Below are 24,858 nucleotides of genomic sequence, written 5' to 3' on the forward strand. Positions count from 1 at the left end.
ACTGAGAGGAGAGGATCACCTTGCTGGTGGCTGAAAGGAATCAGTAAGTTTTTGCTTGGGACATTGTCTTTTTTAAAAGTATTGGGGCAAAGTTAACTATTTGGGAATATTTAGTGTGTTTTTGCTTTTAATAGTCAGTAAGGTAGTGAGTAAACAAGTTAGACTGTTAAGTTAGTCAGTCAATAAGGCAGCTAGTAAGCAGAACTGAGTGTTTGTATTAACCCCCCCACCCCCCCCAGAAAGTAGCTAGAAGCTAGAAATACGCTAGGAGCAGTGTATACCTAAGCAAAAAGGTTGAAAAGTTCAGCTCAGTTACTCACCTTGGAAAGGTGTTGAGGTAGTGTGATTTGGTTTGAATGGGTACCAACATTTGTTAATCAAGAGAGCAGTGAGTCACTCTGGTTGACTAACTGAAGTTAGACTGTTTGTATTTCCCAACCCTTGCTCATCCTTTAATTTATATAGGCAGGTGCCACTTTCACAAAAAAAAATAAAAACAAAACACCAACAACAAAAACTTTATTGAGAGTTTGATCAGACCCTGGTAGGCCACTACCAGACATATAGTGAATTCACTAATACATTTAAAGGACGTTAGACACATTCCTACTCCCATAGCAACCTGAAACTTAACTAGGAAGTGATCAAAATTGAGATGAAGGCAGCAGTCCAGCAGCAAGAGGGGGGGGGGGGGGGGCTTCCCAGTCTTTTGCATCGAGTGTCACATGTATGATTTTTTTACCCACCGGTGAGAAGTTGTACATGTGCATGCGATGCAAAGAGCTCCTGGCTCTCAGAGAACGAGTCCGATCTCTGGAGGCTAGAGTGGCAGACCTGGAGGAGCTGAGGCAGATAGAGAGGTATATAGATGAGACCTTCTGAGACATAGCAGCCAAGTCCCAACTTCAGACTGGCAGCCCTAGTGCTGCCTTGGAAGAAGAAGGTCTCATGATTGGAGAGCATCAACCGGGTGCAGTAGGAAAAGATCCTGTAGCAAGGACCTGCTCTCCAGGTGATGCATTGTCCTTTCGCACTGAGGACATCTCACCAAGGCCTACGCCCAGGAGGGAAGGGTTAGGTCGGCAGTCATAGTTGGTGATTCGATTATTAGGAATGTAGATAGCTGGGTGGCTGGTGGGCGTGAGGATCGCCTGGTAACATGCCTACCTGGTGCGAAGGTGGCAGACCTCACGCGTCACCTAGATAGGATTTTAGACAGTGTTGGGGAGGAGCCGGCTGTCATGGTACATGTGGGCACCAACGACATAGGAAAATGTGGGAGGGAGGTTCTAGAAGACAAATTTAGGCTCTTAGGTAGAAAGCTTAAATCCAGAACCTCCAGGGTAGCATTCTCTGAAATGCTCCCTGTTCCACGCGCAGGTCACCAGAGGCAGGCAGAGCTCTGGAGTCTCAATGCGTGGATGAGACGATGGTGCAAGGAAGAGGGATTCAGTTTTGTTAGGAACTGGGGAACCTTTTGGGGAAGGGGGAGTCTCTTCCGAAGGGATGGGCTCCACCTTAACCAGGGTGGAACCAGATTGCTGGCGCTAACATTTAAAAAGGAGATAGAGCAGCTTTTAAACTAGAACAAAGGAGAAAGCTGACAGTCGCTCAGCAGCGCATGGTTCGGAGAGAGGTATCTTCAAAGGATACTAATGATGCATTAGAATTAGGGCATCCCGACAGTGAGGTTCCAATAATAAGAAAAGTAGTCCAAGTGCCTGTAACTGAAAACTTACCTGAGCTAAAACATTCTAACTTATCCCTATCAATTAAAAAGCAGAATGAACATACAAACAAAAAACCAAACTTTGAAATGTTTGTATGCTAATGCCAGAAGTCTAAGAAGTAAGATGGGAGAAATAAAATGTATAGCAGTGAATGATGGCATAGACTTAATTGGCATCTCAGAGACATGGTGGAGGGAGGATAACCAATGAGACAGTGCTATACCGGGGTACAAATTATATCGCAATGACAGAGAGGAACACCCGGGAGGCGGTGTGGCGCTTTATGTCCGCGATGGCATAGAGTCCAACAGGATAATCATCCTGCATGAGACTAAATGCAAAATTGAATCTTTATGGGTAGAAATCCCTTGTGTGTCGGGGGAAGACTATAGTGATAGGAGTATACTACCGTCCACCTGGTCAAGATGGTGAGACGGACAGTGAAATGCTAAGAGAAATTAGGGAAGCTAACCAAATTAGTAGTGTGGTAATAATGGGAGACTTCAATTACCCCAATATTGACTGGGTAAATGTATCATCGGGACACGCTAGAGAGATAATGTTCCTGGATAGAATAAATGATAGCTTTATGGAACAATTGGTTCAGTTAAATGTAATACATTGATAAGACAGGCTAAGAGAGAATTTGAAAAGAAGTTGGCTGTAGAGGCAAAAACTCACAGTAAAAACTTTAAATATATCTGAAACAGAAAGCCTGTGAGGGAGTCAGGAGCGAGCCACCAGCGCGCAACAAGAGGCGATCTGCAGTGTCATTGCTCTCACGTCGAAGGCTTGCTTAAAAATGGATTCTAATCATCTATCTTGAGTATCCTTCAATGCTGCCCCTCCCTCGACAGGAATGGTTGTTCGCTTCGAGACGGCACAGACCATGGCATCCACTTTCAGAAAATGCAGGCATTCCTTGGTCGCTGGTTCCAGAGGATACAAGACTTCCAAGGCCCGACCTCCTTTAAAATTCGCCTCTGGGGTTCCCATTCCAGGTCAATCAGTTCCTGGATGGCTTCCAGCATTGGGAAATAACAAGAGGCCTTAGAAGGGACACCAAGATGGGGGTTCTTCTTTGCCTCCACTATAGGGTCCGTGCCTGGAATCCCCAGAGTCCTCAGGGTCTGGGAGACGAGGGCTGGCAATTCGTCTCTGTGGAAGAAGTGAAGCATGGTTCTGTATGGTTCCAAGCCTGGATGGATTTCCCCTTCCTCCAGTGAGCCTCCATTGTCATCTGTGGTGTCTGGGTACCTGTCAGGGAAACTCTTGGTGAGGCGAGGCATGTCTTGAGGCACACGACCAGGACTGGGAGGGTCAGGTGCTTGCGGCTGGAACTGACTGTGCCTGAACAAAGGCTTGTAGTTCCTGAAAAAATTCCAACCAGGAGAAGGCTTCTGGATCCATATTAATCCCGGGTAGAGTTGTAGTAGGGGTTGCTGAAATGCCCTCTCGTGGGGAGGACACCATCTATGAATTGCAAGGCTCCGGGGAGTTGTCTGAAAAGGTAGCTCCCAACCCGTCCTCCGGCTGGGAAGGACCAGGCTTGGACAATTTTTGGGAATTTAGTCCTCCCTGGACTTCCTCACAATGTTGACACAGGCTGGACTCCAGGTCAGGCTGTGCGGCTCTAATGTGGCAGGCTGTGCAAAGGGAGTGCCGTCTGAGCTTCTTTGCTGTCAACGCCATTGCCTCTGTGTATGGTCTTTATGTGGCTGGCGTGCACAGGGAATGTGGTGAGAACAAGTAATGCACCTCGATATGCGTGTGTTTTGTGCGCCGGGATATGCGCGGTTATGCGTGGGGCTATGTGCGCAGTTGTGCGCATGGCTAAGTTGGGTGACCAAGCGGTGTGGCTTGTCCTGCGCGTACCAATGGCCAAAGAGGGGAAGATGGTGATACAGCCCCCCGCGTGCAAGATGGTGCCACCGGGGTCACCACATGGCTGGGCCACCAAGCTGAAATAGGGCCTAGCCCATCCAAGTCTGCTCAACCCATTCGGAGACCCTCTTGACCTCGCTGGATCGATAACAGGGGTGGTATGGCACGCTGAGCACTGAGACTGGGGAAGACTAGCCAGAGCCCTTCTACTTCCTGCGATTAAAGTTTCCTGCTTACCTGGTCTTGGCACTTACCGGCTGAGTGGACGGTCTCCAGCTGCAAGGGGAGAGGGCTTAACCTTCACTGCCGCGCTCGGCTTTGCACCTGCTGCCTTTCAGGCGCTTTAGCGGCTAAGTCCACGTTGGGAACCAACTACCAGACCAAGGCACACCTCTGAGAGATCTCTGAAATCACCTCAGGATTCTCAACTGGGGGAGGGACCCCTAGGTATCACCGCAGGAGAGCGGGGCTCAATCTTCTTAAAGTTAAGGTAATAATTTGTTTGTGCTGCAATCCCGCTAACACCGTGCTAGTGTGGGGATAGCGTCTGCTGGGAGACTGAGAGATACAGAGCAGCTGAGGTCACTGTAGGGGTATATCTAGGGCGACATCAGCTTTGAAATATGACTCAGCCTCCCATCTGCTAGCAGAGGAGCACATACCCCACTGGTCTTGAGTCCATCTGGCTACATGCTAGGAAATATCTAATTTCCATAAATAAATATGTGAGGAAATTCTTACGAGGCATAACTAAATGGCTGGCTTTATATTTTGTTTTCAGCCTAGAGAAAACCTTTCCTACACAGAACTACACAACTTCTAACTTGTTTAACCACTAGTCTCATTTTATATTTGTGTAAAACAGAGTTCTAAACTACTCATATACAATAACTTGAATATTTAGTAGTCTTTTTTAATTTTGATAACATCAAAACATCAGATGTTCATTTTTTATATGCATGAGCAGTTAAAAATTTTAATATACATATAAGTAGAAATAATAGCATGATTTACAAACCTGATAAAATGGATTACTCCATATTTTATTTAGATCTTGAGGTTTCTCATTATCAATGTTGATAGTTGAACAGTACTCTAGTGGCTTCCACTCTGTTAGATGGTTGTAACATTCAAGGGAAGCAATTTCCCAGAAATCTTTTTCTGCTTCTGTAGGTTCATCATCTGGCCAGTCTGACTTGTTCAAGGCCTAAAAAAGGAAGTTTAGGTGATTACTATAAAATAAACAAGCAGCGTTGGACATTTTAGGGTTCTGAAGGTGAAAGTAGTTCTCCTGTTCTCCTTACCCTCTTTTTAAAGCCAAAGCTGCTCTTCCTCACTGTCGCCCCACCCATGTCAATGACGCTCTTCCTAGTCTCATCATCAAATACCCTCTCTCCCCCCTACCTCAGGTGGTGTTCTTATTACTCCCCCTGTATTGCCAGTGACCCTCTTCCTCATCCACCCGTCCCCTGTATTCTTCCTCACTTTTTGTTCTAATGGTGATGGTCTCCCACTCTTCCATCTTCAGGACCCTAAAATGTACCATACTATGTGGTGAGGAGGAAGATATGCATCCCTACCAGGAAGAGTAGAGGAGGTATGTCACTGGCCCTGGGGAGAAGGAACATCACTAGGAAAAAGGGCAAAGAGAAGAAATGAAGGCATCACTGAGAAAAAGATGAAAATAAGGGTGAGGAGGCAGAAGTGTCAGAGGGATTAGAAGATGGGAGTATCCACAGGGTAGAGAGAGAAATAAGTGCAGGAATCATATGGGAGGGGTGCAGGGCTGGAACACATCATGGGGTATAGCAGATGAGAGGACTGAGTTGCGTGACATCAGCAGGGGGTTCAATGAGCAAGAAGAGGTGTCATGAGATCAACTGGAGATGGGAGGGGTGGGGTTCAAAGAGAAAATCTGGGGGGAGGGAAGATATTGCAGTGTCAGCTGAGAGGAGGGAGGTGAGTGGAAAGGAACAGGATTAGGATGACATAAGTGGGAGATGGCAAGAGAAAGGAGAATTTGGCAGTGTCAGTGCAGCTTAAGTTAGATCAAGTGTGAGCAGGTGGTGGGTGAAAGAAGGCATCCTTGCCCATTAAAATGGACATATGATAGTGGCAAGTTTGCCAGCATTAGTATGGGTGAAAAGTGAGTAAGAAGTGTGATTAGAGGCAGTAATTGTGTGGTCTGAGGTCTGGCGGTAACAATACAGGCAGGAGATTAGGTAGGGGGCAAAGACTAGACATGGCATGAGTATGGAGACAGGGGTTGGAGGTAACAGGAACAGGGTGTGGGGAAGGGGCAGTAATAGCATGGAGGAAGGAAAGCAGGCACAGGGCCAGCAGCAGAAAAGGGGTAGGAGGAGAAATATACAGACTGCCTCCTTCACTCCCAGCTACATGCATCAGAACTGCAACTATTCCTGTGCTTACATACATGCTCAGTAGTGGAAAGCTGAAAAACACCCTGGGGCCCACATCAGCTTTCCACCACAGAATAGTGTTCCATAATCCTACACACTTACACAGATAGTTCTGTATAAGGGTTTAAGGCAATGCCTTCAGAATCCTAAGAAAGACAATTTACTCCAATGCCTTGAAACGTGCTGAATAGTATTTTAGCTTACTCAAATATGTTTATTTTATTTATTTATGTAAAAGTTCTTATATTCTGCAAAATCCAAAACAAATGCTCAGGATGGATTAGCCATTAAAAAATATACAGACTTAAAACACCCCACATTCTATCTTTCATTCTGCTAAGTTTTCTGAAACCCACGAAAGGGCTTTTTCGGTGGTGGGTGTAACGTTGTGGAACTCACTACCTGTAATCCTGTGACTAACTACTTGTACCAAAGAATTAAAAAAAACCCAAACAATTGCTGAAAATGTAACTGTTCAAGTTGGCATTCAGCACACAATCAATTTGCAAATGATCTGGATAATTTAGGAATGACATTAACTATGCTTCAACGGCAGGGAGAAAAGGAGGAAAAGGGGAATTGGATTCAAACAGCAACCAACAAGTGCCCGACTTTTACGGTCTGGGGAAACAAATAAGTATGGGGTTAATGGGGAAATGGATTCAAACAGCAATTGATGAGAGTCCTCACTTTTACGGTCTGGAAAACTGATAAGCATGGGGGTAACCTACATGGAAAAAGATCCTGAAACAATCTGATGAGTGGATAAGCTCAAGGAGACCTCATATTTAAATGCCAGCAGGCTAAGCTAATGTAAGCTTTTAATAGCATTCAGTCAAATTTTAATCATTGGTCTCAGTGGGCTGAACTTAAAGGGCGCAAAAAAGCTGCCCGTTTATGCACATTGAAACTAAAAGTACTTATAGGACGGATTGCTCACACGCTTAAATCCGAAAGAGTACTTATCTTGCCTTATCCGTCAATGAGCCTTACAGAGATGTTGGCAAGAATGGTGAACTCCGACGTTGCCCCGACACTGAGTGTTTCGGAGTGGACCTCCTTCTTCAGGGGGCCGGGTACCACTGGAAATGGCTCTGTTGTTACTCGGAGAACCTTAGGGTGCTAAGGGTAAAATAAATGCAAGAGACAATGTGCATAAATAATACCACTCAATTTAAAGGAATGGCGCCGAAGTACTGGGGAACACTTACTGATGCAAGAATGGTTATTAGTGCGGCAGCATTGATAGCGTTTCTATTTCGCTCTGCAAATGCAACACAATGTAGTCTGTAAGAAATCAAGCTCAAAGCATGAACTTATATTGTGAATAAATACCTGCTCTTCACATGATACTGACTTTGACAATGCTGGACAAAGCGCTCGGCCGTGAAACATCTATCGGCGGCGACAGTAAGAAAGAACGCTGACCTTTAAAGAGGCAAAAAGGGCGCCAATCGGTGCATGTGTCCATAAATGGGTATGTACGTCATGGGGAACACCATATAAGGGAAGTGACGTTGTTGGGCGCCATATTGAATTACTCTCTGTTGGTGGGCTACCCCATGACTTGCCAAAAAAGGACATCTACGTCACTGGCGACGCCATATTGAAGGGGGAACAGATCGCCCTGGGATGACACCTCCGGGGCTGTAAATGCGGCTAGATGAGAGTGTACCACTCAATTTTCTCATTTAGACCGTGTGGTTCCACCGATTTGAGACGATGAATCCATTGGTGTTCCTTGAAGTTCAAAACAGAAATTCTGTCCCCGCCTCTCCATGATGAGGTGACTTGTTCAATAATAAGCCACTGAAGTTGCTCAAAAGTGTGCTGATGTGTGACACAATGTTGTACAATCGGTGCTTTAATATCAAAATTTTTCATGCGGCTCCGATGTTCCGTGAGACGGGTTCTGATTTTCCGTTTAGTTCTGCCCACGTACACTTTTTGGCATGGGCATAAAAGTCCATAGATGACAAAGTCAGAATTACAATGAACAGAGGATCTGCATGTGATTCGCGTCTGAGTGTTGGGATCTTGCCACGTGATCCCTGTGATGGCTTGAGCACAAAAACTGCAGTGGCCACATTGTGTTTGTCCGGGGGGACCAGGAATAAAATCACCATCTTGGGTGGCACGAACCACCTGTTGTTTAATGTTGGTGCCCCTGCTGTATGCAAACATCGGTAATGTATTGAATATTTGATGTGGGCTGAGAACGTGCCAGTTGCGTTGAATGGATTGTCTGATGTGTTGGGTGAGATTGGTATGTTCCAACACACAAGTGAGACCCGGAGCTTGTTTCTTACTCCTATATTGTAGAAGAGATTCACGTGGAGAAAACTTAGCTCTCTTGAAGGCTCTTTTGATGACTTTGATGGGATAACCTCTCTCACGGAATCTGTCACTCAAACTAGCACTTTGTTGCAAAAAGTCTTGTTGATCCGAACATATCCGTCGGATGCGGAAAAACTGTCCCACAGGTAGGCCCTCTTTAAACCTCCGGGGGTGATGACTCTCGAATTTTAAAAAGTTGTTTCTGTCCGTGGGTTTCCTGAAAAGTGATGTTCGAATGGTACCTGAATGCTTGATGATCAAAATATCCAAAAAGGATAATCGTTCCTTATCAAACGTCATAGAAAATTTAAGATGCGGATTAGCTGAATTTAACCACGTGTGAAATTCAAAAAGTTGATGTTCGGACCCATGCCAGATGAAAAATATGTCGTCGATATATCTGGACCACTTAGTGATAAATTTGAAGAAAGGGGAAGTATATATCGTTGTTTCTTCAAACTTGGCGACGAACAAGTTAGCGATGTCAGGGGCTACTGGGGACCCCATTGCCACCCCGTGTATCTGGAGAAAATATTCCCGCTGATAGGAGAAATAATTGTTGAAAAGGACTAGTTCCAATAAAGACACTAAGAATTCTGTGGGAATGCGTTGAGGATGTACACGATTACTCATAACATCTTTACCCAGTATCAGCGCCTCCTCTTGTGGTACATTGGTATAAAGTGATTCCACATCAAGGCTCACTAACAACGCTTCATCAGAAATAGTTGATATATCTTTGAGTTGTCGTAACATATGGGAAGTGTCCTGAATGTATGATTTCGAGATACAGACGGCGGGTTGGAGAAAGTGGTCCAAAAATTTAGCTATAGGTTCCAAAAGTGAACCGTTAGCTGTGTGTTGGAACATACCAATCTCACCCAACACATCAGACAATCCATTCAACGCAACTGGCACGTTCTCAGCCCACATCAAATATTCAATACATTACCGATGTTTGCATACAGCAGGGGCACCAACATTAAACAACAGGTGGTTCATGCCACCCAAGATGGTGATTTTATTCCTGGTCCCCCCGGACAAACACAATGTGGCCACTGCAGTTTTTGTGCTCAAGCCATCACAGGGATCACGTGGCAAGATCCCAACACTCAGACGCGAATCACACGCAGATCCTCTGTTCATTGTAATTCTGACTTTGTCATCTATGGACTTTTATGCCCATGCCAAAAAGTGTACGTGGGCAGAACTAAACGGAAAATCAGAACCCGTCTCACGGAACATCGGAGCCGCATGAAAAATGTTGATATTAAAGCACCGATTGTACAACATTGTGTCACACATCAGCACACTTTTGAGCAACTTCAGTGGCTTATTATTGAACAAGTCACCTCATCATGGAGAGGCGGGGACAGAATTTCCGTTTTGAACTTCAAAGAACACCAATGGATTCATCGTCTCAAATCGGTGGAACCACACGGTCTAAATGAGAAAATTGAGTGGTACACTCTCATCTAGCCGCATTTACAGCCCCGGAGGTGTCATCCCGGGGCGATCTGTTCCCCCTTCAATATGGCGTCGCCAGTGACGTAGATGTCCTTTTTTGGCAAGTCATGGGGTAGCCCACCAACAGAGAGTAATTCAATATGGCGCCCAACAACGTCACTTCCCTTATATGGCGTTCCCCATGACGTACATACCCATTTATGGACACATGCACCGATTGGCACCCTTTTTGCCTCTTTAAAGGTCAGCGTTCTTTCTTACTGTTGCCGCCGATAGATGTTTCACGGCCGAGCGCTTTGTCCAGCATTGTCAAAGTCAGTATCATGTGAAGAGCAGGTATTTATTCACAATATAAGTTCATGCTTTGAGCTTGATTTCTTACAGACTACATTGTGTTGCATTTGCAGAGCGAAATAGAAACGCTATCAATGCTGCCGCACTAATAACCATTCTTGCATCAGTAAGTGTTCCCCAGTACTTCGGCGCCATTCCTTTAAATTGAGTGGTATTATTTATGCACATTGTCTCTTGCATTTATTTTACCCTTAGCACCCTAAGGTTCTCCGAGTAACAACAGAGCCATTTCCAGTGGTACCCGGCCCCCTGAAGAAGGAGGTCCACTCCGAAACACTCAGTGTCGGGGCAACGTCGGAGTTCACCATTCTTGCCAACATCTCTGTAAGGCTCATTGACGGATAAGGCAAGATAAGTACTCTTTCGGATTTAAGCGTGTGAGCAATCCGTCCTATAAGTACTTTTAGTTTCAATGTGCATAAACGGGCAGCTTTTTTGCGCCCTTTAAGTTCAGCCCACTGAGACCAATGATTAAAATTTGACTGAATGCTATTAAAAGCTTACATTAGCTTAGCCTGCTGGCATTTAAATATGAGGTCTCCTTGAGCTTATCCACTCATCAGATTGTTTCAGGATCTTTTTTTATGTAGTTATTACTAGTTATTTCCTGTTTATGTGGATTTTTCACGTTGTGTATTGGTAACCTACATGGAGCAGCAGATACTACCATAAACTTGCTGGGCAGACTGGACGGACCATTTGGTACTTTTCTGCTGTCATTTCTATCTTTCTATCAGCCCGATACAAAACCGCGGGAGAGCGGACGAACGCCCGCTCTCCCGGCGCACGCACCGGCCCTTTGCCGGTGCGAGCTATCCAGTATGCTCCAGCATGCAAATTAGGCGACGCGGTGCAAACGAGGGAAAGGAGGCGCTAGGGACACTAGCGCGTCCCTAGCGCCTCCTTTTGGCCTGGAGCGGCGGCTGTCAGCGGGTTTGTCAGCGGGTTTGACAGCCGGCGTCGGTTCTCGAGCCCGCTGACAGCCACGGGCTCGGAAACCGGACGCCGGCAAAATTGAGCGTCCGGTTTTCGGCCCGACAGCCGCGGGCCGAATTCAATTTTTTATTTTTTTTTAAACTTTTTTTTTTACTTTTGGAGACCTCCGACTTAATATCGCTATGATATTAAGTCGGAGGGTGCACAGAAAAGCAGTTTTTACTGCTTTTCTGTGCATTTTCCTGGCGCCGGAAGAAGGTCGGCGCTAATTTCTTAGAGTAAAATGTGCGGCTTGGCTGCACATTTTACTTACTGGATCCCGCGCGCATACCAAATAGGGCCATCAACATGCATTTGCATGTTGAGGGCGCTATTAGGTGCCGCGGGTGGGCCGCGTGTTTTCCTCCCCTTACTGAATAAGGGGTAAGGGAAAACACGCGTCCAGAGCAGGCTGACAGTGCGCTCCGACGGAGCACACTTTACTGTATTGACCTGTATGTCATTTCATTTTTATGACTTGCCCTTTTCTGTTTCAGTATGTGACAGTACTCTTTTTTTGTTTTGTTCATAATTTTGTTTGCTTGTGAATGTGTTTATCTTATACTCTGCTTAGGGCTATGGTTTAAGCAGCATATAAACATTTTTAAATAAATAAATAGTTAAATAAAAACTGACATGTCAACTAATAAAAGTCTTCCTAAATAGTATGGTCTTAATCATTTTTTTTTCCTAAAAGCCAGTAAATAGGACCCGATTTGTAGCTCAAATTCCACAGGAATGGGTCATGTGAATTTTTAAGTTTTAACATGGGGTCAACATTGGCTAAAAGTTCAGGAAGCCCTGTTTTAAACCATTTTGGACATTTTTCAGTAGGATACAAAAAAATACCAAAATAATTAATCAGGTAGACTTGGGTGTCTCCATTTCATACTTCTGGGGATAAGCAATAGGGAATGGTCTTTCCTGTTAGAATCTGCTAGGTTTTTACAAGTGATCCAGACCAGCTATTGTTGGAGACAGAATGCTGGGCGCAATGGACCATTGGTCTGTCTCAACATAGCACCTTTTATGTTCTTATGATATTCTCATAAAGCAACTAGACTAAGGTGCCAACATAGCATTTAAAACCTTTTCCTACATCTTTTTGGTTCCTTACAGGTCTTAATAATTTTGTAAAGCTTGATTTTATAAAATGCTAATATTTTAGAATAGATTTGTAGTTATTCTAGTTCTTTATCCAATGAAGCCAAATCAAGTTTAGATGCAAAAATGCAATGTAAAGCTGAAGTCATTCAGAACACAATGAACTGGGTAAACTATATAGTTTCTGCAAGCTTACTGAAATATACAACACTAGCTGAGTACTTAAACCCATGATGCGCCAAGTAAATCATGGATTATTTACTTTGACGTGCAAGTCAAACTGCAAGAATCTATTAGCAAACTGCAACTGATGCCATACGTGAGGATGCTATTGAAACTGGTTCAGAGAAGCGAAATTTGGCAGAACTCACACAGTGCATGGACTTAGTGTTTGGGAAATTGTCAGGTTCTTGTAGCCTGGTTTGACCTCTGTTGGAAACAGGATGCTGGGCTTGATGGACCCTTGGTCTGACCCAACATGGCAATTTCTTATGTTCTTAAAAATTGCTTAGCAACTGCAAACAGCGTGTGATACTGCAAAAATTTCCCCTTCTTTCAATCTGAAATTTTATGACCTTCTAACCTCTGGGCAGTAATGTAATAACTGTAGGTAGACATTCCAATGATAATACATTTATGAATATTAGTACAGTGATGGAAGTGGTAGTGACGTTGCATGGAAATACTTATAGATCTCCTCATTTACTAAATATTGAAAATGCACAATTGTCATACCATCCTTTGTTTAACATCTGTTTAGGGTGACCTGTCTATTTTCATCAAGTGTTTAAACAACTTATGGGTAAAATTTTGTAAGGATTGAAATATCTTGCATAAACATGTAAGCTGGAAATTCTGTAAGAGGTTTTATTTATTAAATGCAGATCAATAGGAAATTAAAGGCATGTTTGAGTACTGTAAATGGTGTTCTCTGTAGACGGCAAGATGATAGACATGACATGTGGGCGACATCATCAGACGGCGCCTTCTCTCTAGCTTTAACACTACTGAGCATGAGTGGGAGTTCCTACGCACATGCCGACTCATAAGCCCCTCAGACCACTTGCAGAGCTCCACTTTAGCTGAGTAGTCAACTCTCCAGGGAGGCAGGTAGTATTAAGCATGGCTAATTCATCCTGCTGTCTATGGAGAACACTGTTTATAGTACAAAATCATGTTTTTCTCAATTGACAAGCAGGGCTGAATTAGCCATGTCACATGGGGAGTCCCAAGCTGAGGGTTGTATTGCAGAACACTTACTGAAAAGCAATCTAACTCCCCCGTGGAGGGTGGACTACTGGGTGAACAGGCTGTGCAAAACTGCTTGTCCAAAGTTAGTTATTCATTGAAAGATCATCCAGACGATAAATGGGACATGAAAATGTTTACAAATAACCAAGCTGCAGCTTTGCAGATGCTTTCGATAGAAACAGCTCACAGAAGAGCAATTCAAGTAGCCATAGCTCTGACCTGATTAGCGCTGATAAAGTCTGTGATCTGAAGACCAGCCTAAATATAGAGATTATGAGATAGCAGAGAACATGCGTATGGCAACAGTTACACTTAGTCTGATGGGATCGTAGAAGACGAAACCTGAAGAACATGATAATGTGCTTGAGATCTTCTCAGATAAAAGGCTAAGGCCGCTTCTCCAGTCCAGTGAATGAAGGGCTTTCTCCCCTTCATGCGCATTAGGTCTTGGAAAGAATGTAGGCAAAACGATGGCGTGAACCAGATGGAATGCAGAAACCACTGTAGGCAGAAACTTAGAATAAATGCAAAACACTATCCTATTGTGGAAAACCTTAAGAATGGAGAGTAAGAAACCAATGCCTGTAATTCTCTGAGTATTCTAGTTAAAGTGATGGGGACTAGGAATTTCACTTCTCATGTGAGAAGCTTCAATGAAGCTGATTCCAATAGCTCATAGATGGTTTTTATCAGTTGTGCTATGATGATGTTGAGGTCCCATAGCACAGGTGGGGTTTGCAACCAGAGGTTTCATATGTACACAAATCCTTCATTAATTTTGGTACCAGAGGATGAATGAAGATTGGATTTCCATCCACCTGATAGCGGTAAGCAGCGATACCACTAAGGTGCCCCTGGACTGTTAATGCACTGAGAGGGAGGAAAGAGTGAGAATAAGTACTGACACAGATCTTTTGGAGTACAGATAAATGGTTTCAGGGAACCTGATGAACACCAAGATGAGAGATGCTTTCATTGAAAGTCACAGTCTTCTGATAGATGGCTTCTGTAGGAAAGTAGAGCTGCTTACCTATAACAGGTATTCTCACAGGAGAGCAGGATGTTAGTCCTCACATATGGGTGACATCACAGGATGGTGCCCAATCACGGAACACTTTTGTCAAAGTTTCTAGAACTTTGACTGGCACCTACTGGGCATAACCAGCATAACACCAACCCTGAATCCAGCAGGGGTCCCCTTCATTCTCGTCTTATAGTAAAAAGTACGTGCAAAAAATACAATAAGAAAATGTAAGCGAACCCAACTCCGCAGGGTGGCGGGCGGGTTTCGTGAGGACTAACATCCTGCTGTCCTCCGAGAACACCTGTTACAGGTAAGCAACTCTGCTTTCTCACAGGAGAAGCAGGATGGTAGTCCTCACATATGGGTGAGTACCGAGCTGAGGATGCCCGAGCAGTACACCAAATGCAAAGACGTGCAACACGCACAACAACAGGGATGGAAATTTGGTTAAGAGGGCATCCTGAAACCCTGAATGGGTCGGTGGAAGGATGTTGGGAAGTTAAATGGAAAATAAGTTGCAAAGAACCAACTGGCCAAAGATAGAATCCTGTGTGCCAGCCTTATCTAAGAAGTCAGCAAGTGGCACCGAACGGAAGTGCGCCACTGATGTTGCCATGGCCCTGATAGAGTGTGCTTTCACACGGTCTTGCAGTGGAATGCCTGCTTGCTGGTAGCAAAAAGAAATACAGTCCGCTAACCAGGAGGAGAGGGTTTGCTTTCCCACAGGATTTCCCAATTTGATCGCGTCGAAAGAAACAATTGAGTGGATTTCCTGTGGGCCGACGTGTGGTCTAGATAGAAAGCTAGGGCATGTTTGCAGTCCAAGGAATGCAGAGCTTGTTCTCCTGGGTTTGAATGGGGCCTGGGAAAGAAGGTAGGTAGGATGATGGACTGTGGGGGTTGGGTGTTTGGCTTCCCTGACTGATGGCACGCCACCTCAGAAGGTCAACATCTGTCCCATGTCTAAAACCTACTCTTAGCGTAAAGAAACTGTTTTGCTCCGACCGCAGCAAGTTTTAGCAAGCAAACATACTTCCTGTCTATAGCTAACAGGAAGTCTGCAAGGAACATATCTAGGGCAAAAGCTTTGCAGCAAAAGCTTTGCAGCACCAGCTTAGTTTATGACCTACTAGCATTTATGTGGTTTTTCACACCTAGATAGCTCAGTACCATTGCCTCATGACCAGCTAATGACCTCCCCCCTCCCTGCCTGAAGATTGACCGTTTGCACCTCTCTGCACCCACGTAGTAAAAGGTCAGCATAAACATTTATGTGGAAATATTGTAGCAGTAAACATGTAACGTATGTATCATATCAAATGCTATGAGATCATTTACAATAAAAGAGCAGCCTTCCCAAAAGCCTGGGAGAGCATGCTTCACCCTGAAGACCGTCTGAGGTGTTTTCATTGCGACATGTGGTGAGCCCGACGTGATGTAAGTCTTGATCCAAGGAGTGACCCGAGACGTGACAACTCCCTGCTCATTCGGCTGGACAGAAAGCCTAGATGCGCATCGTAAAACAGCAAAACTCGCTCCTGCAAACGTAAGTATTTTTTTTTCTCAGCGAGTTTGCTCCCTACAACAGACCCGTCGTAAGTATTTATTCAGCGAGTTTGTTCCCAAACATTCGTGAGTATGGGAGATAGCATTTCAATTCAGCATAGAAGTCATGCGGAAGAACTGAAAATATTAGTGAAGAATCATTATTTAGTCACCAAGGGAGAAAGGGTACATATCAAATTGGGGGACATGGAAAAATTGATGAAAGAAATAGCTTGTCGTTGTCCCTGGTACCCCGAATCAGGAACTCTAAATGTAGAAGATTGGATCCAGATAGGTAATAGTCTGCATACATATCCACGAGCTCCTTTAAAGCAGTTATTGCTCTGGAAAAAATGTACAGAGACTTTAGAACACATCAGGACTAAAAATCTCAAGCCACCACTTTTAGTTCATGCGTCCTTAGACACAGACAGTAAAGAAACAGACAGACTGTCCGTCAGCACAGCTAGTACACACACTCATCCCTTACCAGATTTGCAAAATCCCTCAGGAACAGCAACTTCGCTGTATCCTCAGCTTCCCATGCCAGAACCCATGACGCAGTCCATTCAGACCTCTCAGTTTGATTCAGAAAAACAGCTCCTAGGCACAATTGAACCACAACCTGGCCAGTGTGGTCCAATTTGCAAAGAAAATCTTACAGGAGAAGAATTATTAGAAGGACTTCAAGTCTTTCCCATTACAGAAAGAATTAATGAACTAGGGAGGATAGAATATGAATCCATAGAACATCTGGGAACACACACTCACAAGGCACAGTCCCCAACCACGGCTCCCGTGGTTTCCTCTGCGTTCATCTCAGAGAAAAAACCTCAGGAAGCTAAAGACACTGAAATCAGAGAAGCTAGTCTCTCTCCGCCTTACCCTAAAGCTCTTTCACCACCCATAAATTCCCTGTATCCTGAACTGTCACTGCCTCCTGACCTTCCTGAATTGTCACTGATTGAACCTCCTGACCTGTCACCTAACCCTTGCCTCCAATCCATGCCTATTTTCCTTGAGAATAATGAGGAAGGCACGGACAGTAGTGAGGAAGTTGAAAAAGTCATTGTACCTTCGCCTGTCGCTGGTCCTCCAGCAGCACAAGTTGCCAAATTAGAACGTTCATTTTTTTATGTCACCATTTGGGTTGATTTATTTCACGGATGGACGCTTGCCTTAAGCCCACAAAAAAGAGTCTGTCCTCTGGAAGGATCTCTGACAACAATTGAATTGAACACCGCCCGGAGTGCCGTACGCAGTAAAAATGCTCCCAGGTCTTCCAAGAAATTAGCATATATGACCTTGGGCCAGGTACTCCTAATATCGCAGCAGCGATATAAGCAAGAACGGTTCCAACGTGAGAGAAATGAGTTAATAAGACAGTACAATGCTCTATTGGAAACCAGAATAAACAAAACATACGTATTTAAAGCACATTTCCCTACAGGAAATGATAGGGGCCCCTCGCACATCAAAAAAGATTCAATGTATGTTACAACTGTGTTGAAATTTGGCCAAGACACTATAAATTTCATGTGAAATGTTTCCCTTTTCACAAAGTTAAATCGGACCAAAATTAAAATGACCTCGTGATTCTGAACCTTATATTTCATAGCTATTGATTACATTAATAGTGCACAGAATTAGTTTAGTTTTTAGGATAAAGTAGATTAGGATAAAATCTGACTATTGATTCATTGAATGGAGTTCTCTTTCCTCTGTTTATTTTTCTCTTGAGAAACACACTGTCTTTCTGTTGTTAACTCGTGTGGGGGAGGGAGAACTTTTGAAAATAAAAAAACTGAACTTAGTACTGCAGTTTATCTCTCTAATTCTGTATTTGTATATATCTCTGATATACTGAATTGAGGTTACTGACAAAGACATTTCCTAGTGTTAAAATTTACGATCAGTGCTGAACGGAAGTAAGTTTTGTGGTGACAGGCACAGCACTGCTTATAGAAGTACTTTTGTCAGTGACTTGTGCGGCGAACGGAAATAAGAAAAAAACAGTTACTTTTGTTTAAATGGAGCATATTCCAGCTCTACTCATTTGATAATTAACTGTTTGATGTTTAAGTTCTAATTATTCTAATTACTTAGTATTGCACATTATACTTCAGCTCAGAATCTTATTGCTTAAATTTATTCTAGGTTAACATCTATAAAGTGATGATAGTGCATCCACTAGGAGGCACTGTGTTATTCTACCAAATGTTACTACCAGATATACCATATTGTTTTTTTGTTATCTTAATAACTCTTTGAATACTAGTTTTATTTCAGGAAACTTCAGTTTTATTTTCTTTTTCTAAATTTTATTCAGAATTCTGAACTTTTATTTTTTGCTCATGGAGGTTGCTACATCTAAACCAATCCCTCCCAAGTCTTTTCTTGCAAATCCAAATTGATTTTATTAAATGGTATAATAGAATTAATTCTCCAAGGTTCAAAATGTAACAATTTCACTTTAATCATTGCCTTAATAATTTTTTGCTGAGTGCTAGATTTTAATATTTTCCAGATTGACAGTCTTCCTGTCATGAGACATGTGAAGATGAACGCTTTACTTTGCAGCTTCTTTTAACATTTTTTTCAAACATTTCTTACACATCCTTTTGATTTTTGATCTTTGATCTAATTTATTTCTGTTACATCTTGCTATGACACTTAAGCTGATGCTTCATTGTTTTTACTCATAAAGTGGAAAAACATTATATAAGATTAGTAATAGTAGAATTATAGCCATAATGAAATGTCATTAATTAATCTGAATTTCAGTTTTTTCCCTATATTAGGTACCCGACGCTACAAGAAACACATATCATAATTTAAGCCTTGATGAATGAAAAATTGATACACCTTGCTGTAAGATTGACTATGACATCATTAAATTTTATTAATCTTGCTGCAGCAGTCAGCGCAAAAAGCAGAACTAGCTGCAGTCATTCTACCCTTGCAATTTTTATCAATGCTAATTTAAACATTATTTCTGATAGCCAGTATGTTTGTAATGTTGCTTCTTCTCTTCCTGGAGCATACACACAAACAAACAGAAAGCGGGAAATGCCATGCCATTGGACTTTGCCATTGGTCTTCCCCCCAAAACACTTTAAATCATCTAAATATATCAACTTCAAATCAGACCACAGTCGCGGATAATCATTATGGGACTAAAGTTAGTCACCCACAACCGTCAGTTTTGTATTGCCTAATACTGTCTGGCATGGTCCCGTTCCCGGGCATGCTACTGTGCTTTCTTTCACAGGTCCAATTTGGGTGCCAATCCATTGTATGAAGCCGTGGAAAGATGATAAGGTGTCCGGATCCACAAAACCCGATCCCAAACTTCTCCCTGAGCCTCCACAATCCACAGACGGTCAGAGACCGGACTCCCCGCAAAAAGCAGCCCCTGATGACCTGGAGATAGATCAAAGCCCTATCCCACCAATCTGCACAACTCCTGGAACAGCAAGGCTTTGAGAAAACTCCAGAGAACTTATTAGCTGCCTTTTCTTGCCTGAATGCCAACTCATTAACAATTGTGTTCTGTATACTCATATTTAGCTTCATCTCTCCTGCCATTGCGATGTCTGAACAAGAACTATTGACAATCCAATATGTACATTACCGATGCACAGACTTTATCACAACTATTGAAAAAACAGATTGCTGGGTTTTGCATACACATGCCAACCCATTCCAGAGAAGGACTATTGATGCATGCAGTTCTTTTTAACCTATCAGGATGGACTACTTACCCATGGACTTACCAATGGGTCCTTTATAAATTCACCAGTCAATTACACAGTAATGTATTTGAATAGTAGGGTACAAATTAATGCTGTTTTTGTTGAAATAAAATAATGACAGTATCACAGGGCTCAGGCTAGGGAAATACCCATATTGCAATCAAACATTCATTCTGCACCACATCATGTCTAGAAAATACTCCTTCCTTAAACCATCACTGAACACATGCACAATTTCACAATATCTCCTGGCTCCAAGTCTTAGAAAGACTATTCTCATTGCTATATATATATATCAGATTATAAAACAAATCTCACACATACCATAGAGCAGATAGAGGCCATGATTGCAGAAGTGCCACCCTCAGATAAGAACACCAGCATCCCCCTGGGACTGGCTATAGTCCTGGCTTCCTAATATCGGTGGTATCACACGACTTATTCCTGTTGTATTCTTGATAATAGGTTTCCTTCTTTGTTTGGCTTGCTGCCTTCGGTGCATACCCCATCTCATATCCATTCTAAAACCTCAATCTCGGCCTGGATACAGGGATGTACTTCATGCTACTTAAAATTAAAAACAAGAAAAAAAAAAGACCAGATGTGGGGGTTGGGTGTTTGGCTTCCCTGACTGATGGCACGCCACCTCAGAAGGTCAACATCTGTCCCATGTCTAAAACCTACTCTTAGCGTAAAGAAACTGTTTTGCTCCGACCGCAGCAAGTTTTAGCAAGCAAACATACTTCCTGTCTATAGCTAACAGGAAGTCTGCAAGGAACATATCTAGGGCAAAAGCTTTGCAGCAAAAGCTTTGCAGCACCAGCTTAGTTTATGACCTACTAGCATGTATGTGGTTTTTCACACCTAGATAGCTCAGTACCATTGCCTCATGACCAGCTAATGACCTCCCCCCTCCCTGCCTGAAGATTGACCGTTTGCACCTCTCTGCACCCACGTAGTAAAAGGTCAGCATAAACATTTATGTGGAAATATTGTAGCAGTAAACATGTGACGTATGTATCATATCAAATGCTATGAGATCATTTACAATAAAAGAGCAGCCTTCCCAAAAGCCTGGGAGAGCATGCTTCACCCTGAAGACCGTCTGAGGTGTTTTCATTGCGACAATGGACGGACATGTAAATGCCACATTGTGCGGTATATAAAAACTTTTAAATAAATGATGGATTGATTAATATGAAATTCCGATACTACCTTCGGTTAAAACTTAGGGTGAGTGCGGAGCACCACCCTGTCATGCAGAATTTTAGTGTAAGGCGGGTAGGTAACTAAAACCTGCAACTCACCAACTCTGCGAGCGGAGGTGATAGCGAGAAGAAAAACTACTTTCCAGGTTAGATAGCAGAGATCACAAGAGTGGAGAGGCTCAAACGGAGGTTTCATGAGCTGCCCCAAAACCACGTTAAGGTCCCAAGCAGGGGCCGGAGGACACAATGGAGGTTTCAGGTAAAGCAAGCCTCTCATGAAGCGTGTTACTAAGGGTTGTGTTGAAATAGCGACATCCCCCACGCCCTTATGAAAAGCAGCTACCGCGCTGACATGCACCCTGGTGGGGGAAGTTTTCAGGCCTGACTGACAAGTACCAGAGATAGAAACATAGAAATGACGGCAGAAGACCAAACGGCCCATCCAGTCTGCCCAGCAAGTTTCGCACTTTTTTTCTCTCATACTTCTGTTACTCTAGGCTCTTAGTAACATTTTGATTTTATTTCCCTTCCACCCCCACCATTAATGTAGAGAGCAGTGTTGGAACTGCATCTAAGTGAAATATCTAGCTTAATTAGTTAGGGGTAGTAACTGCCGCAATAAGCAAACTACACGCATCCTTATTTGTTTACTCAGACTATGTAATTCAGTCCTTGTTGACTGTTGTCTGTATATAGATCCACTTTTCTTCATTCCCCCTGCCGTTGAAGCAGAGAGTTATGCTGGATATGCATTGAAAGTGAAGTATCAGAATTTTCCCCCTGCCATTGAAGCAGAGAGCTATGCTGGATATGCACTGAAAGTGAAGTATCAGACTTTCTCCCCTGCCGTTGAAGCAGAGAGCTATCTTCGCCGTGGAACAAGTGAAGGTATCTATGGACATGGAAGTGCACCTGACTGTAAACCTCTTCCATTTAGAATGATAAGACCTTCTTGTGGAAGGCTTTCGCGAAGCAACCAGGACTCGGGACACCGACTCTGAAAGGTTAAGAGGTTGGAGTATTAACCTTTCAACATCCAGGCAGTCAGCGATAGGGCCTGAAGGTTGGGATGGAGCAGGTATCCATCGTTCTGAGTTATCAGAAGCGGATCCTTCCCCAGAGGAATGTGCCGGTGTACTGACAGGTCCTGGATGACTGGGAACCACACTTGGCGTGGCCAGTGAGGGGCTATCAGAATCATTACGCCCTTGTCCCTCCGCAACTTCACGAGAGTCTTCGATATGAGTGGAAGTGGAGGGTATGCATTGAGGAGACCACTAGCCCACGAGAGGGCGAACGCGTTGTTGCGTTTGTGCCCGCTTTCGCCCTTGCTCCACCCTCTCTACCTGTGTGGCGACTCCCTCCGTGCCTGATGGACGGCATGATGCTGTGACGTCTCCTTGCCGTTTCTCCCTGGCGTCCCCGGGCCGGCTCGATGCTGCGGATCCACCATGTTCCTGATGACGTAGGGTGCGCACGCACTCCGAAGTATGTACCAGCAAGGGCGCGAACCTCAGGGGCATCCCCCTGTATTGACGTCATCCGCTTCCAACATAAAAGGCCTTTACTTTTGCTAACAGATCGAGTTAGCAAGGACTCCGACTGGACTAGCTTCGGCTGTCCAAAGACTACTCTGCACCCAAAGGATTGTTTGAGGGATTTCCTTCGGACCCACTTCACTCTTGCAGCATTGCCTCTCCGGGCCTACCAGGGGTACCCGCTCCTCGGGGGGGGCCTCATTCTCTCTCTCTATTTCAGATTACAGAAGGGAACCGGTACTCGCTCCTCGAGGGCCCATGTTCCTAAACAACTCTCTGAAGACTCTCCATTGCCTGGAAGCGATCGCAAGAGACGGACATTGTGAGTTATTATTCAGACTACAGATAGGAACTGGTATGCGCTCCTCGAAGGCCTATGTTCCTGAACATTCTGAAGATTCTCCTTGCCCAGAAGCTATTGCATGTACAGACATTTGTGAGTTACTCTTTCAGTTGGTATATAGGAACCGGTGCTCGCTCCTCAAGGGCCTATGTTCCTGAACACTCTGAAGATTCTCTATTGACTAGAAGCTATAGATTATTGTGAGTGACCACCGCGTTCTCAGAGCTTTCCCTGGAACCAGGTACTCGCTCCTCGAGGGCCTAACCCCATCCAGCTACTGAGCTATCTCAAGACCTTATGTGAGGTATCATCTAGTACTGACTATGTATATCTGCATACCCTGTCTATTCACTATCTACAGTCTCTTTGCAGCTCAGCAACCTGGGAATTGCAGTTCCAGTATCTGAGGGACTTCAGCCCTGCCGGGCACACCAGCTCACTACTGCCACCTCTGGTGGTTATACTACTTATCTAGTAAAAGAACTATCTGTGTCTGTCTCCATACTCCAGCCTAGCCGGTGGTCCCTCTCGGGACTTCCTCCTGGGGGCGCTGTCATCTGCCCAAGGATTCACCTATTTATTTTCTGTCCAGCTGTGCACCATCTCCAGGGCTCCGCTGGTACAGATTGTCAACTCTGCAGTCCTCATCATAACATATTGCCATTCCTTAGCAGACCCATAGGAAGCAGCTCACTACAGATTGCTACTCCTCCCCTTTGGGGAGGGGATTCTATCAGACTGCTATTCTCTCTGCTAGCAACTCTCATCCACATAGCAGATCTACAACAGATTGCTAACTCCGCCTACGGAGTGCAACAGATTGCTAACTCCTCCCTTTACAGGAGTATCCAGCAGCAGATCTACAATAGATTGCCAACCCGCTATCAGAATTCTAACAGACTAGGAGAAGCAGTACTCACTCTCTGTAGCTGATAGGTAGCGTTCCAGCAGGTAGAAGAATTGGTAGCAGGCACCAGGATAGACACACAGGCCCTCGAGGAGCGAGTACCTGGATTCAGGATAGGCACCTGGAAATAAGCAAAGGGCCCCCGAGGAGCAGGTACCCAGGTTAGTAGAACCCCGGAGGGTGTAGATAGCTTCTAGCAGCAGCAGAAGCGGCAGAGCAGCTTCAGACCGGAACAAATCCAATCCATATCCAATCCTTTGCTAACTCAGCGAGAGTCAGCAAATGGGCAACCTTTTGTAGTCGAAAGCAGCGATGTCACTCGAAGGGGACGCCCCGAGTTTTGCGCCAACACTGCTATAAGATGTGAGGCGTGCGTGCGCGCCCTAGGAGGCCTCAGGTACAACATGGTGGGACGCCGTGCCAAAGCCGCTCCGGGGATGCCGGAGGGTGCAGCAAGGAGACGCTACGGACGCTATTCTCCCGAGGCTGGTGGAAAAGGCTGAAATAGAGGTAAGGCATGTCGGGCGAAGCAGTCTGAGACCGACGGATGCAACAATAAGGTATATAACTATCTGAAAGATGGAAGTCCTATGGATCTATGGTCAGTTAAACCAGATCCTATGGTCAGTTAAACCAGATGTTCTTCCAACTTCTCAATTTAATAAAATTAAGCCTCCTTTTGAAGCAAAGCATAGGGATTTGGGGACGTTGTTAGAATCCCAACTATCTTTAAAGTTTTATATTCAATTCAGGCTGTGCTTACATCTTTGTTTTAAAAGCTCAGACTTGTCTAAGTTTAAATACATTCTTACTGTTGAACATTTTCTGTTTGTTGTGTAGATTGTTGCCTTGAATGCTATGTATTATTGTAATTCATTATACGTAGGCCTTCCTAAAAATCAGCTTTGGGAACTTCAGATGCTGCAGAACTCCACTCATTTAATCATTAATGCTGTAGTTAGGGATCACCTTAACCCCAAGTTGCAATGGCTGTCAGTTTTTCAGAAAACTACCTT

At 44.1% G+C, this 24,858-nt stretch overlaps 1 protein-coding gene across 2 annotated transcripts in view; it reads right to left on the reverse strand.

Annotated features, from left to right (window-relative positions):
• The window catches only part of PRKDC (protein kinase, DNA-activated, catalytic subunit), a 683,602-nt gene that overhangs the window by 159,625 nt on the left and 499,119 nt on the right, over positions 1-24,858 (reverse strand). For both annotated transcript variants that reach the window (XM_029591248.1, XM_029591249.1), the window contains one exon: positions 4,633-4,821. In XM_029591248.1, coding sequence (XP_029447108.1) covers positions 4,633-4,821 — 189 coding nt within the window. The remainder of the gene's footprint in view (positions 1-4,632; positions 4,822-24,858) is intronic.

Source organism: Rhinatrema bivittatum, chromosome 2, assembly GCF_901001135.1.
Source record: "Rhinatrema bivittatum chromosome 2, aRhiBiv1.1, whole genome shotgun sequence".
NCBI lineage: Eukaryota > Metazoa > Chordata > Amphibia > Gymnophiona > Rhinatrematidae > Rhinatrema > Rhinatrema bivittatum.